This window comes from Aythya fuligula, chromosome 1 (assembly GCF_009819795.1).
Source record: "Aythya fuligula isolate bAytFul2 chromosome 1, bAytFul2.pri, whole genome shotgun sequence".
Lineage (NCBI taxonomy): Eukaryota > Metazoa > Chordata > Aves > Anseriformes > Anatidae > Aythya > Aythya fuligula.
In genome coordinates, this window is record NC_045559.1 from 16,040,135 (window position 1) to 16,067,765 (window position 27,631).

The following is a 27,631-nucleotide window of genomic DNA, read 5'->3' on the forward strand; positions in this document are numbered from 1 at the left end:
AATCCCTAGTAATCCCCTGCCCTGAAACCCATCCTGCCTTCCATGCCCTCCCTTTCCCAAGGACTATGCCAGTACTTATTTTTTTAAACAGGGCTTAATTGTCCTATACATAAACAGCTCTATTAATGTCCCTGTGTATTTTGTTACTATTTCCCTTCTCTGCAATAATAAGACTGTGCACATTGGGAAGTGCTTCGTTTTAAAGGTAAATAAAATCTTAAGCTCCTCTTCAAGGTGAGGAGGGTTTCAGTATCTGCAGCATAATTCAGGAAATACAAATGACAAATATACTGTTCAATCTTAAAAACACATCTGTGCACACAGTAACATAGTACGTTAGAGGTAGTACTGCTTCACTTTATCACTTCCTTAAATGACTTGGGAAACTACCGAGAAAAAGCAACTTTCAGGTACAATAGTTAACGTCAGCAAACATCGTGGCTGTTAGACAACAGTGTTTTGTGATTCACCCATCCTGGATATGAAACTTCTAATAGTCTGTCCAGGAAATAGCCTTGAGATAGCCAGAAATAGCCTTGAAGAGCCATCAGACCAGCAAAGACCCATCTCCACCTCTGTCCAGCTCCTCCCAGGGCTGTCCCAGGTGAACACCAGGGCCTGGGGGGACACACTGTCTGCTTGTTCTGGACATGTTTTTCACTCTGTATGGTCAACAAGGTGGTTTCATTGTGTATTCACTTGAACATACAAATTATCCTGTGTTTGGGACAGGGGGTTGGCCTTATTTTGTTTTGTTCTACTAAAAAAAAAAAAGTTCACAGACTATACTAACAGCTATATTAATTAGGCTTAATTTTTGCTATTGAATTGTGAATTACACAGTGAATTGCACTCTGAACTCCACTGACTGTTTTGACCAACTGTTAGTTGACTCTATTGGGAACCTTTGGTGACTTCACCAGAGATGGGTGCTGACTTTGGAGACACCTGTATTGCTGCATTTTGTAAGACAAATCTTGCTTGAATGTCTTAATATATAAATATGTATATATATATATATATATTTTTTTTTTTTTTCTGGCTTAAAAATGTTATATTATTCAGCAAACTATTTTTTTTTCTCTGAGGAAATTCCTGACATTTATTTTAAACACGTAGATTAAAAATAATTGGGATCATAGAATGGTTTGAGTTGGAAGGGACCTTGAAGACCATCTAATTCCAACTTCCCTGCCATGAGCAGGGACACCTCCCACTAGACCTAGTTGTCTGTCATCACTTGGTACAGATTAAGAGAATTAACAGATGAAATTTAAAGTTTGAAATGAGCTATGAGAAAGAATCTTCACTGATACCTTTTCCTGTTGGGAAAAAAAGTCTTATTATTTCATGGTTGTGTGGACCTGTGTAATACATTTTCTCTTGGGTAAGCAAGTGTTGTTTAGGTCTGTGCTTAGAGAGGCTGCTCTGTTGTTTGTCAGATACTAAATGGACCCAAGCCAGTTTTCTCCTTGAAATGTTTCCAAATATCTTGTCCTTTTTGTGTAAGTGATGCGGGTAAGATATTTGTTAATGTTGTTTGTTTTTTCAGCTCTTCCCACTGCTCAGGTTTTACTTTATCATGGGGGTTTTGACAGTGCTGTGGCTAGACAGCTGTGCCTCATTGATTTTTCACTCTGGACTTTCTGGAGTCTGGTTATCTTGGTGTCTAGGAGACATTTGTTATCTTATCTTGTTCATTAAACCATTACATTTCATTTCAAAATTGTTTGGTTATACAGGTGTGATTAAAGTCTGTACTCTTGGATTTGATGATCTTAGAGGTCTTTTCCAACCTAAACGATTCCGTGATTCATTTGGCAATATAGTATGTCATTCCTTCCTAAGGATATCTTCTGCTTTGAATTTACAGTTCTCTTTACAAAGTCAAGTCCATGTTCACATATTTTGAATGTTCTTTATGATCTTTCACTTGAGATCAGAGAGCTTTTTCTCTTCACAGTATTGCTGAAGTTCATTAAAAGTTTGCCTTTTCTGTTCTCTGCTAATAGGTGTGCAAAGAAAGGAATGCTCAGAGCTGTTTTAGTCCCAATCAGCCGCCCCACTGAAGTACCACTTTTTGTACTTAAGCAGCTTGAGAAGCTGAACTCCATCCTCTTAATGGCATTCAAGTAAATTTTGACTTTTTTTTTTTTTTTCAAAATGAAAGTTAAAAGCATTTGAAGGTTAAACTTCAGAGGTATCTGCTTCCAACACCTACAAAAGCTCTGTGAGATTTGGGAGCCCGTGGCTGCTGTGATCTGGCCAAGGCCAAGTCAGACTGCCCACTACCAGGGAAAGTTCCCTTAGAAATTCTACCCTGAAAGGACATCCTTGTTCTACACCTCATCAAAATTAAGCAACACATCTCAAGCCTAGAGGCTCATTATTACAGTGGTCTACTAGGCAGGCTGAAACACATACCTTGGCACTGTCCTTCATGGTGAGAGCAAAAATGAAGATAAACATGCACACTTTTCTTCTTTGCCTTCATCGCAGGCATGACTTGCAGTTCTGTTGGTTTTAAAAGCTCCAGTGGATTATGCCTCAGAGGCATGAACTTAATCGTGTTTGCTCTTGGCAGGTATGAGGATATCTCCTCAACATCATTGTTTGTTTCTGATAGCATTAAGGGCTTTGAATTCGGTGCACTCTGTTGCAGAAGACTCTCACTCCCAGTGTGGTAGTGCACTGCTCTGTTACCTATGTGAGCGTGAGCCTTTGAGTTCATGATCATAATTCCTTAGTGCTGTGCTTCATTTTACAAACTGGCCAGGTACGGATGTGAACATCTCCTCTAGTTAATTTCTCCTGCAAAATAAATCTAGTCAAACAAGGCAGGGGAAATGGGGAATCTGTCATTTTAACAGTAATTTTTACTCTCTTTAGTTATTGGGTTACTGAATTCATTAAATGCTTTCCCAAGACAAGCTCTGTGTAAGATCTACTCAGTGACCTTGCGTGCCCCAGTTGTAATAGCATGAAAGGATAAGGTACAGATGTATCTACTTCCAGAAACAGCACAGCTTTATTTTTCTCTCAAGAGACTGTCACCTTCCTTGAAATTATTCACAAATAGATATTTGTGTGTTCTGTCTTCCTAGAGAGAAGCTACATTTGTAACTCTGAGCAATATTCCTTTCAGGATCTAATAAGTGCACTGCTGTCAGGATTCTCTGTAATGATGAGGCAGAGCCATTGCAGAGCTTAATGAAGGTTCTACACCAGCTATTCAGATCTGAGTGCCACTGCTTGTTAATGAGGCTGCACTGGAGCCAGCTGGCCTATTTTGGGACGTTCTTTCTCCCGTCATCTTGCTGTCAACATAATTGATAGAAAAAATGCCTGAACCTTGGAAAAGGGACTTACTATATATTTGTCCTAACCTCTTATCCGTGGTTGTGACTGCCAGAGGGCTAGTTCTGTACATTCAGGGTTAAGACTGTAAATTTTTTAATGATCTGAAAAGTGTTCAATCCTCTCTGCCTCACTGCTCTGTTTACTCTCAGATGTTCAAATTCCTAGATGAACTGTCATCTTTCTCTGACTTTTCCACTGAGTCTCACAAGGTCCTCCTTTCAGTCCTTGTTAAGGCAGAGTGACCTTTCAAGCTTATTTAGGTGCTGCAGATATTGTGTCTCAATCATGCAATCATTTGTTGTAAGGAGATGATCACTCCTCAAGGCCGTACCCAGTCTAGAGACATACAGGTATTGTTGTGGCCTTTTCTTTCGATGATGGTCTCATGTTCAATTCCCATAACAGTCAAGTTAATTGCTCCCTCAGAGACTTTCCAATTATTTTGCCATCTTTGGGAACCTTTCCATGCGCATCTTTTTTCTAATGACAAAATCTTTCATTCTGTGTAATATCAGAGGCCTCAGGTGAACCCTGTGCTGTAACAACTTCTGCCAGAAAGACATTTTAAACCACGTAAAAATTGCTAATCACTGTAGTACGCCCACAGCTTCTGGGCTCAAACCAGTAGAACCCTATAAGTAGATCTTCCTCACATTATACCTTCCTTTATTCAGTATGCAACCTACTCACACCCCGACTGGCACATTTTCTATATCTGAATATCAGGTAACTAGCACTGATAGAGTTGACAGTGGCTGTGCAAATACACATTGCCCAAAAAACATATTCTGTAACATTTTCCAGAGAATCCTACCCAGAGAATTTGGCAGTCTGAAAATAAGTACTGTATTGTCACTTCAGTGTTATAGAACCAATTCCAGGACAGCTCAAAACAGATATTCCCTAAAGCTAAAGAAGATGGGCAGTGCTTCTGGATTTAAACAAGTAGAAGTCCTCCTAATGTATTTTTGTGTAGGCAAGACCAGCTTGACATTATTTTATTCTTTTCTCACAAAGCATTATTGCTAGTTAAAGGTTTTTCCATTTGGCTGATCTGTGACCACTGAAGTTTTTGTCAGGGTGCTGAGTGTACATTTAAGGATTTCTTCTCTTGATAAATGGTTGAAAGAGAATTTGTAAGAGAAGAAACTCTTTAGCATCTGTAAATGTCTCAGTCTTTTTTTCATGCTTGTAGTCTGATGACAAGGGTAGAAAACTCATCTTTAATAGCATCTCAAACTGTAGAGGTCATTTGGTAGTTTTCAGTCCCTGAATAATGAGAGCTTTTTGTGCTGTAAGGAAATTCTGTGCTAATCTTGATTAAGCATTTTCACCTCTTTGCCAGCCATCGTAGTGAAATGATCTTTCTTTTGTAAGGCACGTCCTCTAGAACCTTGGTGATACATCAAGCCAAATCTTGCTTTCAGGTATGACATAGCAGTGTGCAATTTTCATGTCTCATTAGCAATCAATAATTCCCTTTTTTGCTGACATACCCACCCAGGTATCTACAGGGGATTGCCCCTCCAGTTTCCCCAGCTTTTGGAGTGGTAATTCCAGACACGGGTATCTTTTGGGATTGGGCCTGCCTTGGCCTCCATGTTCATAAGACATGTTCAAAGCATGTCTTCATGTGCAAATCTCAGTTTGAGACTGGCAGGTATTGGCTGCGATGTGTTATATCTGTAAGCAGGGTGGCACAAGATTCTCCTCTGTAACTGTTTGGTGACAAGTTTGTCAGAAATGGAGCTTGCTATCAACAGTTCAGTGCTCCAGGTCTTCAGAAGGAGATTCAAGTTGTATTAGCATGTGACACAATAACCTTTTGAGGGTGAAATAGATCTATTTGAATTTTTGTACAAAAAGAGATGTTTGGTGCTTTTGCTCTTAATACTGTTGCTGCTCGGGCTACTTCTCAAATACATCCCTAATGCCAATTTGAATCCATCCTGAACACAAATGTCTCTGTAGCAAGAGTTTTGGTTCAGGCTATGGTAATTTTGATACTGGTTCTTTCTGTTCGAGTGACATAGCCTACAGAATGGTGCTGCTGCAACCTTCTGCTTTTTTAGTTACACTTCTGAGATTTCTATTTCTTCCTCACTTGTAAAAGCAGGGGTGAAGGTCATTTGTTCCTTGAAACATTTTTCCATATAAATTCAATGACTCTTATGACTAAGTCATTTCTACTGCTGCTCTTACTAGCAGATTTCAAAAGTTTTTTGAAGTTTAAACTTGTACTGTTCAAAAAAAACTCAACCAACCACAGTTTTTTTCATCTTTTGAAAATCTGGTATTTCACATCAAAATCCTATTGCTACGGAGACTGGAATGGATACTTTTCAGCCTTTGAGCTGTTGAAGGGTGACAGATTTAAAACCAGGTGGTCAGAAGAAGTTGATGAAAATATGAATCATACTGTGTAACACTTGATTGACCTTTTTTTTTTTTTCTGTTATTTTTGTAAAGTTCTCCTGTTTGGTCTCAAGGTATTATATTTTATAAATTAAACCATGTTAAATGGAAGGGTGCCCTAAGATCTGTATGAATTTAAATTGTCACTTAAGTTTTCACGTAAAATACTTCTCTATGTACTATTAAACATGTGAAATCAGAGTTACCTTGTTGTACTGAGGCTAGATACTAGGTCCAGGATGAGAGTCATGTATCAAACATCCCATTCTAAACAGGAGTTTCAATGAGTTTCTGAAATCCTCACTTAAGTTTGCATCAGTCTTTGTTCATGATCTGCTTGTAAGAACTATACCCCCACCAGTTCTTTCTTTTTCTTCTCTCCCTCTCTCTTTCCCTTCCTCTCCCCTCCACTTCCCTGGGCCCTCTGTCTCTTGCTCTCTCCCATCTCCCATCTCTAGAGGTTGCAGATATGGTGTAGTGTTGCTTAAAACTTCACAGCCCGTAGTTCTCTTTGCATCATTGTGCTTGTTTTTGCTATGCCCTACCACAGTCTTGGTGAACTTATTTAAAATTTTAGAGCTCTATACAAAAATCAAAAGGATTAAGGAAACCAGTAAGCAAAAATAAGAGCAACGGTAGATATTTGCATTGATATTATGTCATAACAGAAGAACATGAGTGCCCTCTAGTCCTCTTTGAAAAACCTGAAAAATATAATCAATTTAAAAGCCTAATTTTACCTCCATGTCTCCTTGGAAAATAATTTTATTCAAATAATTATTTATTTTCAGGAAAGAACTTGAAGTAGCATAAGCAATAACATTCACCTTGAAAAAAAATCCAGTAGTAATTGCTAATGCATCTGCTAATGGATTTACTAATAGCTGATAAGATACGGCAGCATTATGCAACAAGTTGTATCTGAATACATGTACTTTTTTTTTCCCCAGAAAAGGTGCTGGCACTGAATAATGTCAGATTATTTGTGACTCTTCTGTTCCTATATACTAAGGATTTGTTTTGTGCTTTCTGGTGTTGCAGCAGTGTGTTTTCAATTGCTGTTTGGGTGAATTGTGATTTATTTAATAACTACTGTATTTTATATTATGGTGAGATTATCGCATGTTTTCATAAACATTTCAGACAAAATGTCTTTGTAAAAATGAGGCTGGTGTATAGTTTAAAATTTATTTTTGACATTTTGTTTAAGGAAAATCTGCAAAAGGATCATTTTCATGAATTTCTAAGCTGTAGAGCCATCTCTAAATAAAATGTTAATGAGAAAGTAAAAAATAGAATTTCTGATATTATCATTTCATCCCATTTAAACTCTTTATACTATTTCCTTTAAAATTAAATGTTTTGTTTTAATTTTAACTGCTTGTCCATGCAAATTAGAAGGAATATGCAACTTATTTACCAATTTACTGAAGTCAACCAACATTTTAACATGGGACAAGTGACAGAAGAGTGAAACTGCATAGCATGCCATCAGTTTTGTGACTTGAAAGCTTAACTTATGTTAATCTGTCTCAGCTGTAGCTTTTATGTAGCTTATATTTCTCATATAGAATGATCTGAAGGTACTGAGTTGATGTAGTTATATTTTCTTATAGAGGCATTCCTGGGAAGAAATGTGGAACAGTCATCGTAACAGCAGAGGAGCTGGGCTGTTGCCGAGTAAGTGTGTATTCATTCGTTGCTTTTGAAAAGTAAAGTGAAAATGTTTTTGTGACTTACCCTGCACCAGATTGTTAAATATATATATAAATTTATATTTTTTGATATCTGCAAGAAGTAAGGATATTTTTCCCTCATGAGTTACTCTTACCTTTATGTAGTAAAGAAATAAGCAGAAACAACTTGAAGCATAAGGTTTTTGACTCTTAAATGAGTTTTAAATCTAGTCTTTGGTTTTCCAAGTAATCGTATTTTAATCTCTTAGTGTCCAATTTTTAACAAAGATCCATTTGTTTCAGTTGTGGAATTACATTTCCATTACAGGATATTGATATTGCATGAACATCGCAGCAAAATTGACCTTGTAATTTAAAAAATTCATGCTAATAGTCATATTATTTAAAGAAATATCAAATTAATGTTTATTGGCAAAAGTTATTTAGATATTTAAAAGAATCTCCATACAAGAAGAATGTAAACAGTTTTCTTTCAAGTTAAGACTGCCTTGGCCTATTAATGGTAGCTATAATATTACTTATTTAATAGAAAGCAAAAGAATATCTCAGTGTGTGGGGTCAGTTGGGAATTTGGCTGGTTAAGGGGAGAGACACGGTGCGGTCATGACCTTCCCAAAGGGTATCACCACTTTTCCCCCTCCTAGGTGCTCATGGAGAAGTAGATTGGACAGAGGAGAAGGCTTACTGGTCAGAAAGCACCTGGAGCCAGGCCAGCTCTGTGGCTTCCCAGCACTGAATGAGCTAGCAGCAAGCCGTAAATCATAGGGAAACAGAGACTGGAAGGAAGAATAAGGAAGGATTATATGCACAGGGTGATAAAGAAGGGTTGGAATCTGAAGGTGGGGGAGTTAGCCCAAACACGGTATATAATGAATGAGGCTGTAGTGTGTACCTTAGAAGAGTTTGCAATGACAAAATAGCAAATCTTAATGAGGAAAGCAATAATATCAGATGTTTGGTGAGATCCAGGGGATCTGGAGAATATAAGATTAGATACATAAACCTACAAAAATGTCTTAAGGCTTGAAGAGATTTGTTTCTGGGGCTTAGCTTTCGCAATTTGGTGACGTTGGGGGATAACGCTTCACAGTTGCCTTAACTTTCACACTGGGTCATAAGCTGTTAATTCTTGATCTATTTCTGCAATAGTAATGACTTTGTATTTTACTGATATATCCAGTAGCTAATCTGTTTAGGTCTTAAGTTCATTAGATATCTGAAGAAATACATTCCATAAGAAATAAATGCTTATTTTTTTGCCTTTTTTTTCCAGCTTGGCTAAATTTGTGTTATTTCTCTGCAGAATTGGTGTACTTGAATAGCACACAGGCTAAAATCTTATTTGCCTTTGTCAGACAACCTACCAGTCCTGCACTGTTATGCTAATAGGGTGCACCGACTCAGTCTCACTTAACTCCCATTAACAGTGTCCGTGGGAGTGCACTCATATATGCTACCTTTTCTCTGCTACTATTGAGTGGTGGAATAATAGACTTACAAAAAGCATGCCTTTTTGTGACAAGGATTTCTGAAAGTGGCAGTGGACACTTAATTTTATTTCAAGTTTGATAGCAAGTGGAACCAGAAAAAATGTTGTTCGTGAACTAGAATTTGTTAGGATAGATTATTCCTAATTCTGACACCTGTAGTTAGGCTTTGTTTATTGCTTTTGTCCTTTGCTGTTGCCTTCTTTTTTGTTTGTTTTGTCTTGTTTTTGTTTTTATTGAGGAAGGATCCTAATTCTCTTCTTTCTTATCTGTCATGTTTAAAGGGAAAAACTAATCTAACTACAATTCAAGAAATTGGCTTCTTACTCATTTTTTTCTGTACACAAATGTTTGATCTGCTGGGGGATGAGTACTAACTTTGCCATTGCTCTACACAATGGCATCTTCTTAGCCTGTGTTCACATCTCTACTTTCATTAAAAGAGAATAAATCAGTAAATGCAGAGTGTTATCACACCTGATGATATGAAAGGTGACAGTAAGTGATGGCTCTCTGGTGTAGCAATAGGACATGTCTGTGTTACTAGTACGAATGGTAAGTATGGTCATGGAAAATGCCTTTCTCCTTTTTTGGGAAGTATTTTGGAACATCTGGAAGTAGTAACTGATCAAAATGTTCACACTTAATTGAATGACAAAAATAACATATCATTTAATTGATTTCCTGCAGAAATTATGCTCCTACTTAACTATTCCTAAGACTAGTTCGCCATCACCCTGAGCATTTATAAGTAACCTTAGGAGAGACTGCAGAATATTTTTTCCTGATATTATGATTTAACCATCAAGATCAGCTTTGCCATACCAGTTATAACAAATCAATCAAAAGTCATGAATACGTAATTAAACCCACAGTTGGAACAGGATTTTTTTCTTTCCCTTGTAATGAAGATAAATATTAAGTGCTTTCTGAGGCCTTCATGTTCTTCCAGATTCACCCCACTCAGAACTTGCATAGACAAGGATAATCAGGGCTGCACAGTTTCCCTGTTCCAGTGTTACTCCTCATAGTAAAAAGCTTTTTTTCTTGTATTTTAATGGAATTTCCTGTATTTCATTTTGTACCTATTGCTGGTACAAATTACTTTTTACTTATTACTGGTCCCAGGTGCCCAAGCTTCTTGATGTCAATCCTGCCCCAGTCAGTGGTGGACCGTGTTTTCTGTGGTCTTCCTCTTGCTGACGTTTTCTGGAAATGTCTAGACTCTTTATTTGCTAAGCCTTTTGCTTTACAGACTGCAGGAGCAGACAACTGAAGGTGTAAGTCGCTGAAGAAATAAGGCGTAGTTGTATCTCACTGCAGCTTTTTTAATTAATTCTGATATGTTCTTTGCCTATGCATCTCAGAAGACAGCTTTGGATGTCAAAAAGTACTGGAAAATCCTGAATCATTTAGCATAGAACTTTATGCTTCCCCAAACAAATTCTTGGTTCCAGCAGTTCAAGCTGCACTGTAAGGACATTTGCAAGAATGTGAATAAGTAGAGAGTATCTAGAAGACAGATACTTCTCATTTAGTTTGTTTTCTGTTTGTATAGTCAGTAGTCAATGATAATTTTCTTTTATCAAACTGCATGTTCTTTGTAATTTTTCTGTATTATCAATTTCAGGATTCAGTTTTAATGCAATTTTGTGCGAACAAACTAGACAAGAAGGACTTCTTTGGGAAATCCGATCCTTTCCTGGTATTTCATCGAAGCAATGAAGATGGCAGGTAGATAGATGCCTGTTAAGTACGTCTGCTGCTAAACAGTAGGCAACTTATTTATTTGCAGATGGTAATATAGTTTTCTTTTTATATACATATTTGTCAGATTAAGCTGCATTCCTTTTATGTTTGTTGAATTTTAATAAATAATGTTATGCTGCATAGAAATAAAACGATTGTAACAAACATCAAATATTGCAATTAAGGGTTTTAAGAGTTGAATGTTTGGTAAATATAGAACACAAAAAATTAGTCATAATAGTTAAATAGTGTGACTTTTGCTAAGATACAGCTTGTCTTTAAATTAAATAGAATATTCCAAAAAAATAATAGCTTCAGAATATTCTAATACATGTATGTTGATTTAGGTCAAAGTTCTTTAAACTGCAAATTTGGAAATATCTTCTACCTTTTTGACAGTGTTCTTGGAAATAGAATTAAAATACCTCAAATCGAAAACTTTTTTTTTTAGCCATGCCTTCTCAGAAATAGCATGGATAAGAACTTAGGCCTGTGAAATTTAAGGAACATATTCCTTCAGATGGGAATTTTAGTTAAATCTGTATGGAGAATTTCATTATTGATTCCCCCAGTGACCTTGCCTCCTGTTTTCTTTTGAACAATTTGCTTTCCATGATGAGGTTTCAGACGTATTTTAATTTTGCATCATATAGAGAAAGCAAAATATATATTAAAACATTGCATTTCATTTGCGATAAAGTGGTTGTGGAACCTTGTGTAAGTTTATATCTTTTACCTGAGACAGCCTTGGTTAAAAAATACAGACATTAATTGGGGAACGAGAGTCAGATAGCCAAGATTCCCTTGGCTAAGTATCTTAACTGCTAAAAAAAGTCAAATCCTCTCAAGACTTCTTTCCTTCTGGATCTGTGACTGATTTCTGGCTGTATAAAGCCTGTTTAAACAAGTGGGATGGAGAGTGCTCTTCCCTGAACTAATTCACTGAGTGCTTGTAAGTCTGGTGGAAGTTTTGGGTGAAAACATTTTAGGTTTAGAGTTGCGTAGTGACCTAGTCTGTAATCACTCACAAACAGGTCTGTTCTCGTCAGTTCTCCTTGCCTTCCTTCTCCTGCATTTCACTACTTTTCTTTTCTTAGCTTAAACTTTATATGGACATTGTATCAGTGAATACAGATTACAGCTCTTTTTATTCCTTGTTTGCTGACACAAAATAAAAAGTACATAAATCCAAATATCTCTCTCTTTTATTTTTATTTTTTTTATTTTTTTTTATTTTTTTTTTATTGCAGTTTTACAATCTGCCACAAAACAGAAGTTGTAAAAAATACATTAAATCCAGTGTGGCAGGCATTCAAGATTTCTGTCAGAGCACTGTGTAATGGAGACTATGACCGGTAAGCTGTAGGTTATGCTTTCCTAGCATATACTTTTTATTTTTTTCCTAACTCATGTATTCTTTATAGATCCATTTTTCTAAACAATTCGGTTATGGATGTTGTTTAGATTAATTACTTAGTATTTTGAGAAGATGTTATGTATTCAGAACACCACATTAAATTTCCAAAAATGAAGTCAATATGCTAAATCTGTAGGAAATGCTAGCAGTGATGTCGGGAAAACAATTCTTCAGTCTCTATGGTGGTTAAGAAGGAGTTAGAAAGAATAAAACTAACATGACTAGCCACTGTTACTAGTATGCACAAGGATTAATGTTTAATATATAATGTTTCAGTGAAAAGTGTACACCAATGTTTGGCTTCTTTGGTTGACATTGTAATGTCAGAAGATGCTGATAAATGAGAGCATTTAAAATATATAGATAGATGAGGTAAGTAGATCTCATCTAGAGATAAATACATGAGAAACCCAGAAGTTAATTACGGTCTTGTTCGGAGTTGACATTTTCAGTGATTCAATGCAAAAGGGTCCATCTTTGAAAAACATGGTCATAAACTGTGGCTTTACTAATGTTTTACCAATAATATCAAGCTGGTTAGTTAAGTTGAGGAATTATGGATATGTTTAGACTTCTTAAAAAATGGGCATGCTAACTTCTAACAATATCAACAAGAGAAATATTTAAGTCCCTTCTAATGACTAGTTCTGTTGTCACTATTCATATTTTTTGAAAAGCATTGAGATATCACTGTTATTATTATATACCCAGATAAATGTCTGGTAATTTATGTATCCTTATTACCTGAAATCTGGAGTACTGAAATTATTTTAGTAAGACTCTAAGGAAGTATAGACTTACCATTAGTCATAACTCTTTTAGCAGTGTATAATGTAATATTTAGATTAAAATAATGAAAGAAATATGAAAGAAATATATGAAGACTAGAATAGGAATATGAGTAATAGGTAAGCTGCATGTAGTGCATAGATTCAATTCAGCCTTATTGGGTGAAAGATAAAAGAGAGAAAATACAAGAGATGCAAGATGTACTTGTCTGGGTATTTCAAAGGCAAAAGGTCAAAAATACAGTTCAAATGCCTTGTTTTCCCTTAAAATCTGTTTCATTAAGTTGAGTTTGGTATAGTCATATTATCTTTTATAATTTGAATGTATTTTATCAGTTCATATAAAAAGTCAGTTAAGATAGAATACCAGTTAAGATAGAAGAGTTTCGTATTGCACTCTTCTAACCCTGAACTAATGTTCCCATCAGCATAAGCCCAATCCTTTCTTGAAACCTATTGCTACATGTAGGGAAATAAAGAATTTATTCAAAATTGATCACTTTCCTGTGATTGTGTCTTTGAAAGAATCTTTAATTTGGAATCTAAGTAGTTACTTTTTTTCTCTACCTAACCTTTCATTTTCAGCTTCCATGTATGTAACTACTGTTCATTCATGTACATATTAAATTGTTGTAGCACATGGTTTTGCCATATCATACCTACATTACTTTATTAAGCTAATTAATTGGTGAAATGTATGAAGTAAAATTATTTTAATCTGTTACCGTGAAAGCCTAGTCTTTTGGGGAGACATTCCTTCAACTTGTAATTTACCAGCTGATGCCAGGGTATAAACAGAAACCAACACTTGTACTGACTTGTGCTTCACTTGACTTAAACTAAGTAGGCAGTATTGAAGAAGCAGGACAGTAAGAGGTGCTTATATTCAATAAGCTATGCAGAATGCTTTCACGGTAATAAAGTTCTGTTTTTATAAGCTGCTTATTAAAAATTGAAAGGTCAAAAGCTAATTGATTTGTGATTTTTTTCTAGGAAAGTGAAATTTTTGTAATTCTTCTTGGGAATGACCATTCTTAGTGCTTCCTACTGGATCTTAGCTGATTTATTTTATGTCATACTCTTCCAATACTTGGTGTCACGTTGCTTCAAATTGGAGGCAAAAGGGTTCTCCTACATTCCTAATAATCTCCTTGTGAAGTACTCAATACAGTTACTGTCATTCATATTCATTTCTCTTTCAGTGAGATAGAAAAAAAATGCAGAAATCTCATAATAAGTAAATTCTAATCAAATAGAATTTTAAACACATACGTGCATAATGCAAAGCAAAATAGTGTTCATAAAGCTAGTCTCTGTACTTGTCACTGTTTACCATATTAAAGAAAAGGCTTTCATAATAATTAAAAAAAAAAAAAAGATACTGTGTTAGTAGCAATATTGAAATAATTCCAGCATTCCAAAAGAGAATAAAAAATATAATGGCATGCTTCAAATTATTGTGTAACTACTGTTTTCTCATGTTGATTGTACTTTAAATTCTTTCTACATAATGTACTCAGTGAATGCCTTATAAATAAATGTCTCCATGGAACTTAGTAGTCCTTCCTATAATAATCATATTTCAATTGAAGAAATACATTTTAGCTGTCAAATTCAAATTATTATTTGTTGATGGCCCAAAAGAAGCGTCAAAAGATTTTGTTGTTGCTTTTTCATTTGTTTAATGTGAAAACTTTTATTTCTAAAGGTAAGGATTAGATTCCTGAGATCAGTTTGGTAATACATAAAAACATAAAACCCCAAAGTCTCTTTTGGATAATGGTAGTTTGACAGATGATGCTCTGGATTCTGTGATAGATGTTGAAACATGAGAGTAATGTAATTGGTAAGGGTATGTATCACAGTCAACATTCTTTCTAGATTGGGGGAGAGTAATTCTGCAGTTAGCTAATGCTTCCAAGTGAACTCTGTCCATGTTTTCATTGTGAAACGGCAAGGATTTGCTTAGCTTCTCTCAAACTACACCATCATACAATATCTTTTAAACCACCACGGGGATTTTGACAGTAGTATTTAGTAACTTTAAGATTTTTGTTCTCTTCTTTTTCTTAATATGAGCTCTCAAACAGCACCTACACACAGTTATTTTCTGCATGAAAGTTTTAAGACAGAGGTTTCCTAAATCCCAATTTTGTGTAACTATAATTTCTAAAATGAAAATAGAGAAACTGGGTCCTTTAAGGTAAAATAGCAGAGTAGAGCAGGCTGAAATACTACTACATGAAAGTTTGAAAGGCCTTTAATACAGTGCATATAGCCATGCATGTGTCATGCAGAATAGGTGAAACTCAAGGTTGGTGATCAATCTTTTTAATGTGGAATAAATTTTGAGGAAAAAGGTTCTTCGTTCAAAGAAGAGTTGTTCTTACTGAAGTTGTACTTCTTGAGAATTTATGTCAACAACCTTAAGAACTGATCTTACTAATTCAAGTTTTCTGTAGCTTTCTTTTAATGTAGGTATTTCAGGTATTAACTAGGTAGGTATGTAGATATTCAAACACAGATTTGTAGGACAATTCAAAATTTAAGTCCCACTGACCCTCATGTAAATCTTAATTTATCAGTATCTTATCTGTTTTAGTAGTTACAGGTTTTGAAACCTGGAAGTAAAATAATGCTTGTCTGGGGAAGGAAACTCCATGATACTGCCTTTCTGACTAAATTAAATACCATTTCCTTACACAACCAAACACTTAGTGGGATAAAGCATGTTTGGAAGTGTTCTTGATTTCATTCCACAAAAGAACAACTGTAATTTTAATTAGTTGTCATTCTAAGGTAATTTAACCCCAAACTGAAATGCTACAAATGTATAAAATCATGTTGTTAGGGCAATTAAATTTTAGTTGAAAAGGGAAACATCAAGAAAAAACAACTCCTCCTTTGCCTATTTTGTAATTTCATTATTTTTAATGGATATAATAATGTGCTAATTTGTCTCTCAATTCTGATTTAGATAAATTATTAGTTCTCCTCTTGAATAAGTGTTTACACTGGGTAAATGTATATTGCCAGACTTTAATGTTTTATTACCCAACTTGCCCACCAGCTCCTAATTCACTAAGAGGAGTGTGAATATTCCCAGGGTGACCAAGACAATCAGTCAGTTTGGGAAAAATTGCTGCCTCTGTCATGTTCCCACCCATGCTTCCTTGAGCTGCTGATCCCATTTCATTCTAGGAAGCCAGAGCCTTGGATATTTTGCTTAATCTATCGGTTATCTAATATAATCTGTTGCAAAAACTAAAGAACCATTCTCGTGGTTTTACAAGAATTCAAAGAAATGATGCTGCACTTTTTTTTTGTCTTTGGTCAGACATCCAAGCAGCCTCTTCCTCTGTTGTGGGGTAAGAGGGAGTTTAAGGGTCAAAAAAGTGCAGTGTTTGCAGTACTACAGATTTCTTTCATCTGCAGCCACAGGGCCTTCACAAAGTCTTGGCTGAATCACACAATGTTCATTTTTTACCACTGCAGAATATTTAGCAGAGATATTTAGCAGAATATTTAGCAGAGAACCAAAACATATAGAATTATAGAAGTGTGCATTACTTTGTATGGTGAACATTTTTTTCAAACAGGGCTATGCCAAGAATTTTTGTTTCATAAGGTTCACCTCAAGTTCTCTTCTTTTTGAGAGAAGAGTAATCTTCTCAAATACAGATTTTTTTTTTCTATAAGATGTTACTACCCCACAGTAGATACCCCAAGATCTTCTAAGTAATAGCATATACCAAGAAACAACCACAGTAAGTTCCATTTTGCTGATTTTCTTTAAAAATATTGATAGATAATACTTTAAGGTTAAAGGATCAATTACCACAAAAAAATACAAAAATAAAAAATCAGAGCATCAGCAAGTAAAAATATACTGGTTAAGCTTCTAATATGTTTACTTGTTCCCTTCGCTTTCACCATATTTTACTATTCATTTATGAATATATATTGGGTAGCCCGAGTGACTTGCTGTTTTCTGCACCATGAGAAATGACTGGAAAAATTGGTCTTCTGGCTTTGGTACAGTTGATGTATCCATATCCTATTAAAATATAAATATTAAAGGCAATCGAGTACATTTGAATTTATATATTGTTTTCTCTTTTTATTTTTTTTTAGGACGATTAAAGTAGAAGTGTATGATTGGGATAGAGATGGAAGGTAAGACATTATTATTAAACCTCGGGATTTTCCATGAACATGTATTACATATATTTTAAAATGTATAAACATATAGTGGACAGAACTGAGCTAGAGAATATTTAGTATATTCTCTATATATTCTCTCAATATATACTCTCAATATATGTACTCTCAATATTTAGAGTCACAAGTACTGGGAAAAAAAAAAGTTGTACTGCAGTTCTGTCTTGTTTTGCAATTAAGGTAAATGTTGATGTATCATCCCATTTCAAACATGATGCATGTATGTTCATACATGGAACAAGTAAGATGGAATGCTTTGTGATCTCTAACAGTTACTGTACATGTATGAAAGGAGGGATAATCCATTTTATAAACTCCTTTCTGTGCTTAAAATGTTGCTTCACAAACTGCTGCATTTCTTTTCAAGTAGGATAAAATGCCTGAGCCTGTAACTGATAGGCATGGTTGCCTAGATATAGCAGTGTAGAAACTACCTATTGATTATCATAATTTCAGATGTGATGTGAATGTTCATTTCTATGCCTGTCCTCATCAAAACATTCTTGTAAACTCTAGAACAGTAAGACCTGATTTTAAATAACTCCATCACTAAAAAGAGGGTGGTGGAATATATGTGGATTTTCTTTAGCTAATTTCAAGATGAGGAATTTATAGTTGTTCAACCTTACTGTCTTTACTGAGTATACGGTCTTTTTCTGAAGAAATCAGCTTTTCAAATTGTCCTTGTTTTGATAAACAAGACACAATTATTTTCAGTCAGACTAGATTGATACCTTTTCTTTAAAAAATGCTTGAGCTTGTATCTTAATATATTGGATAGGAAGCATATTCATAAATCATGGTACTAGATCTTGCATGTAATACAAGAATATATTGATTTTCATTTCTCTATCAGTTGGTCTGTCTTCATTATATCTTTTTAATCTTTATATTTTCTATATATTAATATGCATTTACTGCATATTAATATATATCATATATACATATATATAATAGAAATATTATATATTTCTATATATTAATATGCATATTTAATATGCAATATGCATGCTTTTTAAGAGTATATCATATATATTACATAGTAATGTCTCTGATGTTACTAAAGCAATTTTTACTGGTATTATAGCTAATGATATTGTGCTTCTGTGGCCCAGTAGATCTTCTGATCATAATAGGCAAATATATTCTGTGCTGCCATTCATTTCTTGGCTGACAAGTGCCAAAACCAGTTTCAGCTTTCTCAGTTCATACTGTCTTTTTGGTTCTATCATAAAGTCTCTTGGTTTTTAAGTATTCTTACCACATATTTACCCTCTATAAATACCACCTGCTAGTGCAGATTCATCCTTCTTGATTAGCTATTCCCTGAAGGGACAAAATAACATATTCTAGCAATTAAAAATATGGGGATTTAAATTATCAAAGCATTATTAGAAAAAGTTGCTGCATCACTGTAAAGATTAATTTCTATTAACATCCTCTGTTTTTCACTTAGATTTGCCAAATCTTCAAAAAATGTAGTATACTTATAACTTGTAGTTAAACTACAATATTTTGTGAAAGTAATCTGATAGTGAAAACTAAAATATTTACAAGTTATTAAAGATAGTATTTTATTAATGTGTTGAGCCCCATGTGCTGACCTATTTCGTCCAAAATCAGAAACTGAGGTATGACTAGAAAGAAAGGGAAGAAATCTGTGAAGTAATATTGTATAGCTGCAGTTCGCAGTGAAAGTTTTTACATGCTGTGGAACTCATTAGCCTCTACTGTGCCAAACAGTTTGAAACATTATCTGCTTTTCCTCACATCTCATTCCTAATACCTGTAATACTAGTGTCTAATGAAAATAAATAAAGAATATTACTTACATGTATTCCTTTTTATTCTAACTGTATGATTTTTTGCCTCTTGCCTTCCATCGTTTTTGAAATTGGAAGCAGACAACATTGACGTTTCACATGTTAAATTCCTCAAAGACGAGACAGTGCCCATCTCATGTAACTTCAGACAATTTAAAAACCAAGCAACTAAACATTTAAGCTACTTCAGTAACAAACAGGTGAAAATTGTCTTCAACATTCTGATTGATTCCATCCTAACAGGAATAAATAGCCATTTGGTGGTTCCTATGACCTTTCCTATGATCGTAGCAAGAACATAACTGACTAATTTACCTTTGAGTTAACTAAATGTACCTGAAGAGAATCCTGTTCAAGATGGCTTAATTAGTGTATCAGTTTTTTGTACTAAGCCACTGTTACACAAATTTGGACACTTTATTAATGAACAGTTGATATGCAATCTGTTTAACTCACTGGGCTGCAACTTTTGGCTCCAGCGTTGTGTACTCTGGGCAAAAACAACCTTTGAAAGATCATCAGAGAGCCTGGAGATAGCAAAGCAAGTTATACTGAATATTGCAGGTTATTCTGCAATCACAAAGACAACATTAGTGTGCGTATACTTGATTTATGAAACAATATTATTTTATTCAACAGTCTTCAGTTAGAGTTGTTTTTTTTCCCATTTTTTTTCCTCATCCCTTGTTATTTGTGCTTTGAGAAAACAGCTCGAGGGTTGAGCTACTTACTGTCAAGTTCATGAATTACATCGAGTAATTGTATATTCTTAACTCTCATCTATTTTCAAACATCACTTACAATTTCTTGACTAAAATGTGCCACTAGACAATTGTAACATTAACACTTCTAATTATTAAGCATTTCATTGTCTCAAACCAGTTTTCATACAAAAATAGTCAAAATGTGAAACAGTTGTTCTGAATCATACCCCTGTTTTCTAAGAGCTCTGATAACCCCCCAAATATTTGGTGCTATAAAGTCACAAAAGTTGTTTTTGTTGCTTTAGAGAAGCCCACTTGTGTTAAACTAGTGACTTCTTTTGTTTAGTGTCATTATCAATGACATATAGGCAGGTATTACAGGAAGAAAAAAATAAGATAATATGCAACATTGGATACTTCCATACTTCATTTAAAAGATTTTCTTCTTTTTGTGTATTTTAGTAGACTTAACATTTCCAACAAAAACAGTTTTTCCATGGTTTTAATCAAGCAGTACAAAAACTTCTGTACTGATAGTTAACTGCACAGGATTATTTTCTCTAGCTTATACATTCTTAACAAAAATACTAACTTGCTTGTATTTGCAGTGCTGAATTCTGATGTCATTTATTGTTGAAAACATCTGGAAGATTCTGTATTGGGACATGTTGCACTGATATCCAGTGCATAAAAATATGACATAAAAATTTGAGTAGGAAAGCAGTCCAGTGGATATAGAATGAGCCTAACAGATAAAAATAAATTTAAAAAATTATATATCTGAGAACCTAAACACTGCAAGAGAGACCATAAACCTCAGATTCCAGGTGCTTTGAATTTATTTCTTGTCCTCCATATTTGATCTCCTTCTCCTTTGCTTAGTTGATTATTAAATGCTGGGGCTTTTCACCTTACTTACTGACATTTCTCGTGATAATTATCCTTTCCTCCATTTTTTTTTGTTTGTTTTTATTATTTTATTTAGATTGTTAAAAAAGGAAAGTTAATAATTCTGAAAGTGTTTTTCAGCACTTTGAAGCATAGTACCAGATGTGGCAGTTTTAGGGATTTGGGGTTCAAGTGATTATTTGATGTAGTAGGAGTCTTTGATACACAGTTCATGGACAAAACTGTTTAAGCCAATGAATATTTGGTGTTAGGAAGGCAAAACTCTGCCAAAGACAAGTATTTATTTGGATTCTCAATTCAGAGACTAATAAGGAAATGCATGGGGTGCTGTGTGATGAGGAGTGTGGGGAGGGATCTTTTTATTCTTCCAGCAGGTGCTTGTTTTTCAGAGCCAGTCTAGTGGAGGAGCATACATCCATCTGAATAGTGAGCATTCAGATCTAGGTTAATGATCTTTTAAGAGCAGAGAACTCTGAGAATGATAATTTATGTCCACACCTTCTTAACAGGATTAGTCAGAGGAATTAAATCTTCCTAGCTCTTAACCAGTCTGTGAACATTGCCACAGGAAAAAAGGAAGCATTCCAGTGTCTCTCAGAATTAAGGAAACAGTTACTTCTAAGCAGTACAGATTTTTAAGTACCTTTACCAGAGACAACCCCGTCTGGAATTGCTTATTGTCTGCTCCAGCATATTCATATGTAGTCATTGAGCTATTGCTTGAATTTCTGCTTTTGAAATAAGCAAACTGACTTGAAAATTTAAGGTAAGAATTGTTATGAAAGGGAAAGGTTCCTCTTCAACCAAGGTGCATTTTTTTTCCAGTGCTGTGGTGACCCAGAATTAAATGCACCTTATGTGCTACAGCCTATATAGATATGATACTTTTTCTATTGCCCTATTGTTGCAATCTTGAGAGCATTTAGAGAAAGGAAATACTATCTCTAAAATGTATTTCTTTAGAAAAAAGTCTCTCTCAGAAGCAACTTCCTAATCTCCATAGTGGAGGGGGATTGTTCCACGACTGGTGGTCTCTCCTGAATCTGAGTAGTCAGTAACACTTCACTATATAGGATTTCTGAGGCTTTCTACTGGGTGCTTTGCTTATTTCATGGGATCTTACATGATGGCTGAACCTTTTACTTGGTTGGTTTACATATATTTTTGAATTCCCACAGATTTCAGAACAAGAGATTTTTATTTGGGGTTTCTTTCTTATTTCATTATGAATGAATAAAGAAATTTCATGTTGCTATGGATTGTTTGTTTTTCCTTTTCTTGAAATATGCAGGTTTATTTAAATTTGTTTTTAATATTTATAGCATAATTAGAAACGTGCTGTATTTCTCAAAAACTAATTTTACAAGTGATAAAATTATAAAGTTTGACTTTGTATTTTTGTTTGCCATTGAAGGGAAGATTAAAAAAAAAAAGTTTAAATTAGTTTCATAGCTCACTGGAAATGAAGGCAAACTGCAGAGTGTAGAGGAGGTACAATGCCTTGTTAGGGAACAAGTTTGAAAACAGAGACAGGGCCAGGAGGGAACGGGAGCTGGAGCAGCAGTGAGAAGTGTTCAGCTGGAGAGGGAAGAGAATGGGCACTGATGGTGTCGTGCCCCTGGCAGTTGTGTAGCTGTTTGGCAGTCACCTGGGTGCTGGCTGCCTGCTCCAGGTGTTCTGAGATGTGACACTGCAGGTCAGTCCGTTCTGGCAGCAGCCATGTGGTTTCCGTGCTCCAGCTCCCTGACCCCAGAAGCCTTTCACAAGGATGCTTCACCCAGGACGCTCCCTCTGGCCACCCTGCTCCAAGCAGCTACTTGGCTACATGCCATACCCTGGTTATGGGTTGACAAAGCAGTTTTCAAAACGTGGGTGACACAGCACGGCACTGTGGCACTTATTCTTGGAACAAGAGTAGAATTCAGAAAGGAAAAGCTTGTAACCACTGCTTAGTGTTAGGGTAAGATCTACTTTCTGATGGAGTCCAGTCCTGAGTAGCCTCAGTGAACTGCTTTTCTCCTCCTGGACAGGAAAAGGCAGCAACTGTGATAAGCCTTGCTCTTCCTCTCAAAAATACCATTGAATGTCATGTTACACGAACTTGTAGGGTTGGTCTTTTTTGATGTAAGTTACTCCTTTCTCACTCTGGATACTTCCCTTTCATACAGTCACACACACCGTTTAGATATCTGTGGTGCCAGTGGTAATCCAGTGAGAAAGTAGTGATAACCTTTGATAGCCCACTCTATTTTCTTAGATTCTCTAAGAATCTAAGAAATAAAGAAATTCTTTTAGATTTTTTTTTTATTTGTTTGGTTTTTCATGGGGCACAGATCACTAATTTACAACCTAGTCCCCATTATGTGGCTAAGCTAAGCAGAAAGATTTAAGCTAATAAATCATCTCTTCATTTTGATTACTAATAGAGTAAGCACAACGGAGGGAAAATGAATTTTTTTAAGCAAATTGCATCTTTTGACATTCCTGCTTTTCTGGGTGTCAGTTTGTACTGGCTGTACTTCTATTTTTATGAATATGTATATTACATATTTAAATGAGTAAATACTGTGCATTTGATTTGATTTTTTTTATATAGTCATGATTTCATTGGAGAATTCACAACAAGTTACAGAGAGTTGTCAAGAGGGCAGTCTCAGTTCAACGTGTATGAGGTAAGTATTTTGAGTATATTTACTTGCTTTCAGAAAATAAATGAGAAAACTTCCAGTAATTTCATGGTGAACTGATCAAATCTGCACAGTGCTTGTCAAAATCAAAGCTTTGGAATTAATTTCCATTTCTCTTTTTATAGAGAAGAACAGAGAATCTAAAAGTGTTGCTTTATAAATAGATACAAAGAAGAGTAGGTATGCGTGCATGTGTGTAGGCACTGAGCTGTAGTAGGACAAGAAGAGAACTTCAGATGGCTGGGTTGGCATCATATAACTTGGAGGAACTAGTGGGATATGCCTCATTTCTGCATAGGCAATTTGTCATTGATTTCTCCTTTTACCAACTGTTACACTTGTTATAAGTTCTGCCTGGACTTCTGTAAGGCTTTTGACATGGTCCCACACAACTTTATCTCCTAATTGGAGAGAGATGGATTTGAAGGGTGGACTATTTGGTGAATAAGGCATTGGCAGGATGGCCGCATACAGAGAGTTGCGGTCAATGGCTCTGTGTCCAGGTAGAGGCTGGTAACAAGTGATGCCCCTCAGGGGTCTATCTTGGTACCAGTACTGTTTAATATCCCTATCAATGACATAAACAACGGGGTCGAGTGCACCCTCAGCAGGTTTGCAGATGACACCAAAATGAGTGGTGCAGTCGATAACCCAGAAGGAAGGGATGCCATCCAGAGGGACCTGGACAGGCTGGAGAATTGGGCCCAGTGAACCTAATGAGGTTCAACAAGGCCAAGTGCAAGGTGCTGCACCTGGGTTGGGGCAATCCCAGACATGAGCACAGACTGGGAGAACTCACTGAGAGCAGCCCTGCAGAGAAGGATTTGGGGGTTCTTATGGATGAAAGGCTTGACACGAGCCAGCAGTGTGTGCTTGCAGCCCAGAAGGCCAACTGCATCCAGGGCTGCATCACCAGAGGGACGGCCAGCAGGGAACGGAGGGGATTGTGCCCCTCTGCTCTGCCCTTGGGAGGCCCCACCTGGAGTCCTACAGCCAGGTCTGGGGTCCCCAGCACAACAAGGATGTGGGACTGTTAGAATGGGTCCAGAGGAGGGCCACAGAGATGATCAGAGGGCTAGAGCACCTCTCCTGTGAAGACAGGCTGAGAGAGCTGGAGACGTTCAGCCTCATTGTGGCCTTAAAGAGGGCTTATAAAAAAAGATGGAGAGCGACCTTTTACTTGGGCAGATAGTGATAAGAGAAGGGGGAATGGTTTTAAACTAAAAGAGAGGAGATAGAGATGAGATGTTAGGAGGAAGTTCTTCACTCAGAAAATGGTGAGGCCCTGGCACAGGCTGCCCAGAGAAGCTGTGGATGCCCCATCTGTGGAGGCATTCAAGACCAGGTTGGAAGGGGCCCTGGGCAACCTGACCTAGTGGGTAACATCCCTGCCTTTGGCAGGGAGGTTGGAACTGGGTGGTCTTTAATGTCCCTTGCAACCCAAACCATTCTGTTATTCTGTGATCCTATGCTAGTTTCTTTTATGCCAAAACCTGATGATACCTACATCACATGCAGATCCCTGTGTGTTTGATCTTGTACAGACTTCAGAATCTTAACAGTTTTGATGATGGGATTACAAGTGACAGAATTTAGCTTGCTGGGGCTTTTTTTGTTGGTGGTTGTTTGTTTTTTTGTCATGTGATCAGTTACCATCTTTGCTTAAAAATTTGCTTCTTATTTCCAGTTTGATATTCATTCGTCTGCCAGCTGCTGGGATTGTCAGGCAGTTATCAATTCAAATACAGGCTTCTACATCATTAGATAACTTCTAACTGTCGTAAGACTTTCTCATGTATTGTAGGCAAATGTAGACTACATCTACATTCCCTTTGTCCACAAGGCCATATTGCCAAAATTTTATAGGTTTGTTTATTTCAGATCTAGCAAGTCCCTCATTTAGGGGTTCTTTTCCAATTTGTTTGGGATTTGGGAAAAATAGACTTTTTTTTCACCCATGGTCAAACTTTACTAGATCATTAAAGTATGCTGTAATTTATTCTCAGAAGAAATCAAAAGGTTTTTACAAACAAAAGCTGAGTTGCACAAACTTAAGGTGTCATGAAGAGATTCATTTTCAGACTTTTTTCTTCTGTTTTGGAAAAGTCCCTTTAAAAATGATTCCAGGTTTTGGCACAGACAAAAAATTGCTACAAAAGTTAAAGCATTAAGACTCATGCATTAAAACTTCGCTTTAAAATTAATATCTCGGAAGAATTTCAATCTGGAATGAAAATAAAAAGTGAGATTTCAAGGTGTGTTAAATGAGGAGAGGGAATAGGAGTAAAATATGTAAAATGTATTTTGGTCACATCAGCTTTATTTTTGGTAGACAGTGTATAGTACAGCAACTCCAAAAGCTGTGGATGTGTTCCACAGCTAGAAGCAGGATAGATGTTTTGCAATTATGCTGCCTGAGCTAGGAAGTTCTGTTTAAATTGTCGTAGCCTAATGATCAGTTCTGGTGCTGATAAAGCATAGTCATCCTCATTTTGGGACCAGAGGTAGGAAGTCTGCCTACACTGTTCTGCACGTACTCACTTGCCTGGGCCTATGTCAAGCATCTGCACTGTATTGCATTGCACACTTCAAGTTGTCTTCCAGACTTCCAGTGAAAGGAATGGTTTAATGGTGGACTTGGCAGTGCTAGGTTAAAGATTGGACCAGATATCTTAGAGGTTTTCCACCCTCAATGATTCTGTGATTCTGTGAATTGATTTATTTCCCATGGTAAGACCACATGAAGTGTTTTGAGTTTCTCCTCCTTGGTGTGTGTGTGTGTACACACGTATGTACCAGAAGTCAGGAAGTACTTGCCACTAGTTGAGGTGGTGCAGGTAATAGGTGACTAAGTGTAGTTGCCTGAATGCTGTGTGTGTCCTTTCATCATTGTTTTTTCTCCCAGCAGCAGACTAGTGCTTCAGTACACTGCAGTACCTGAGCATCTAATTTCTGGTGGTATGCATTCCTGATGTCTTTGCACAGAAACCCACGGCTGTTTTGTGATACTGATGGTGTTTGAGCACAGGTGGTTTGCCTAATCAAAGCAGCATTACCATAAAGAGGTACTCCCCACAGAGGCTTTAGAGTAGCAATTTTCACATGGAAATAACACACGTATTCCAGGGACCCACATTTTTCCCTGTGAGAAAATGCACACTACTGCATTTTCATATATGTAGGCATATATCTAGCCATTTGTGTGAAAGCTTTATAGAACTCTCCATTTCACATATGCTCATAGACTACATGGATGGATTTTGCCCAGTATTTTCATTTTCTCTAAGCTAAAGTGCTCAATCTGTAGGGTTTGCTCTATAGGTCTTTTGTAGCCTCACTTTTCAGAGACCTGCAAAGAGCATTTCTTTGATTTTAACTTCACTTTTTTGTTGTCTTCCTCAGTCAATTCTATTATTTTTGCTGTCTTTCATTTCTGGATATGAGCATTCGTACAACACAAGAAAACTGCTGTTTTGGCAGGGTCCAGTCTGTGCTATGTTTATTGTCCCAGGGTGGTTATACGCTGGGAACAGAGGAACCTTAGAAAAGTCTGTGTGTGAAGTTTGTATTGAGTGCTTCTGATCTTGGAGTCATGCACCCAAAGAGCAGTGTTAAAGGTAGACTTTTTTGATGTGCATTGCCTCATGATTTCCAAAAGTTTTCCAAACTTTCTGATAACTTTGTAACAGATCCTTTATAAAGATAAACTGAATATAGAATATGGGATCTTTTGTCCCTTTCAGAGTTTATTAGTGCATAGGAATGTTCCATCCTGTTTATGAGGTTAAGTTTAGTTGTGCTTTCCCTTCTTTCATATTGAAAAGGCTGTAGTCTACTCAGTAATGAGCTTACAAGGTCTTTATATCAGTTGAGGAATGAACATAACCCAGGAAAATGCCACATCTGCCAGAATTTCTGAGGGAAAGATAGAAAAGGCAACTGTGCATCCTGGTGGAAATTACCTTCATTTTGTCTCAGTTCATAAAGCCTTGTTGGTCGTTTGGATTAGACCAACTAATCCAAATCTATCAACTAATCCTAATCTATTGCATGAGGATGATTGACTCATCCTCATGCAATAGATTGTTGTCATCACACCACAGTACACGTCCCCACTCCTGGGTCTGATTGCTAGCAGGATTGAAATGGAAAATGTCATTGTACAGTGAGCCTTCCCATTTCTCTGGAGGAGTTCTCTTAGCATACAATGGGTCTTATTGCATCAGCAGTTTCAACCCTTGTCCTGTATAACACTGACCAAGTATAGGAACTGAAAAAAAAAAAAGACAGCACTTTTTTCTACTTACAGTTCTGTTGCTTTGGAGGTTTCTGACAGTATTTATTTTCTTGTATTCTAGAGCTCTGTTGTGGGTG

The 27,631-nt window shown here is 36.2% G+C and overlaps 1 protein-coding gene across 2 annotated transcripts in view; it reads left to right on the plus strand.

The window, feature by feature from the left end:
• CPNE8 (copine 8) overlaps nucleotides 1–27,631 on the plus strand; it is a 103,007-nt gene that overhangs the window by 42,306 nt on the left and 33,070 nt on the right. For both annotated transcript variants that reach the window (XM_032198684.1, XM_032198676.1), the window contains exons 7-11: nucleotides 7,392–7,455; nucleotides 10,590–10,693; nucleotides 11,959–12,063; nucleotides 17,048–17,089; nucleotides 23,167–23,242. In XM_032198684.1, the coding sequence (XP_032054575.1) occupies nucleotides 7,392–7,455; nucleotides 10,590–10,693; nucleotides 11,959–12,063; nucleotides 17,048–17,089; nucleotides 23,167–23,242 (391 nt within the window). The remainder of the gene's footprint in view (nucleotides 1–7,391; nucleotides 7,456–10,589; nucleotides 10,694–11,958; nucleotides 12,064–17,047; nucleotides 17,090–23,166; nucleotides 23,243–27,631) is intronic.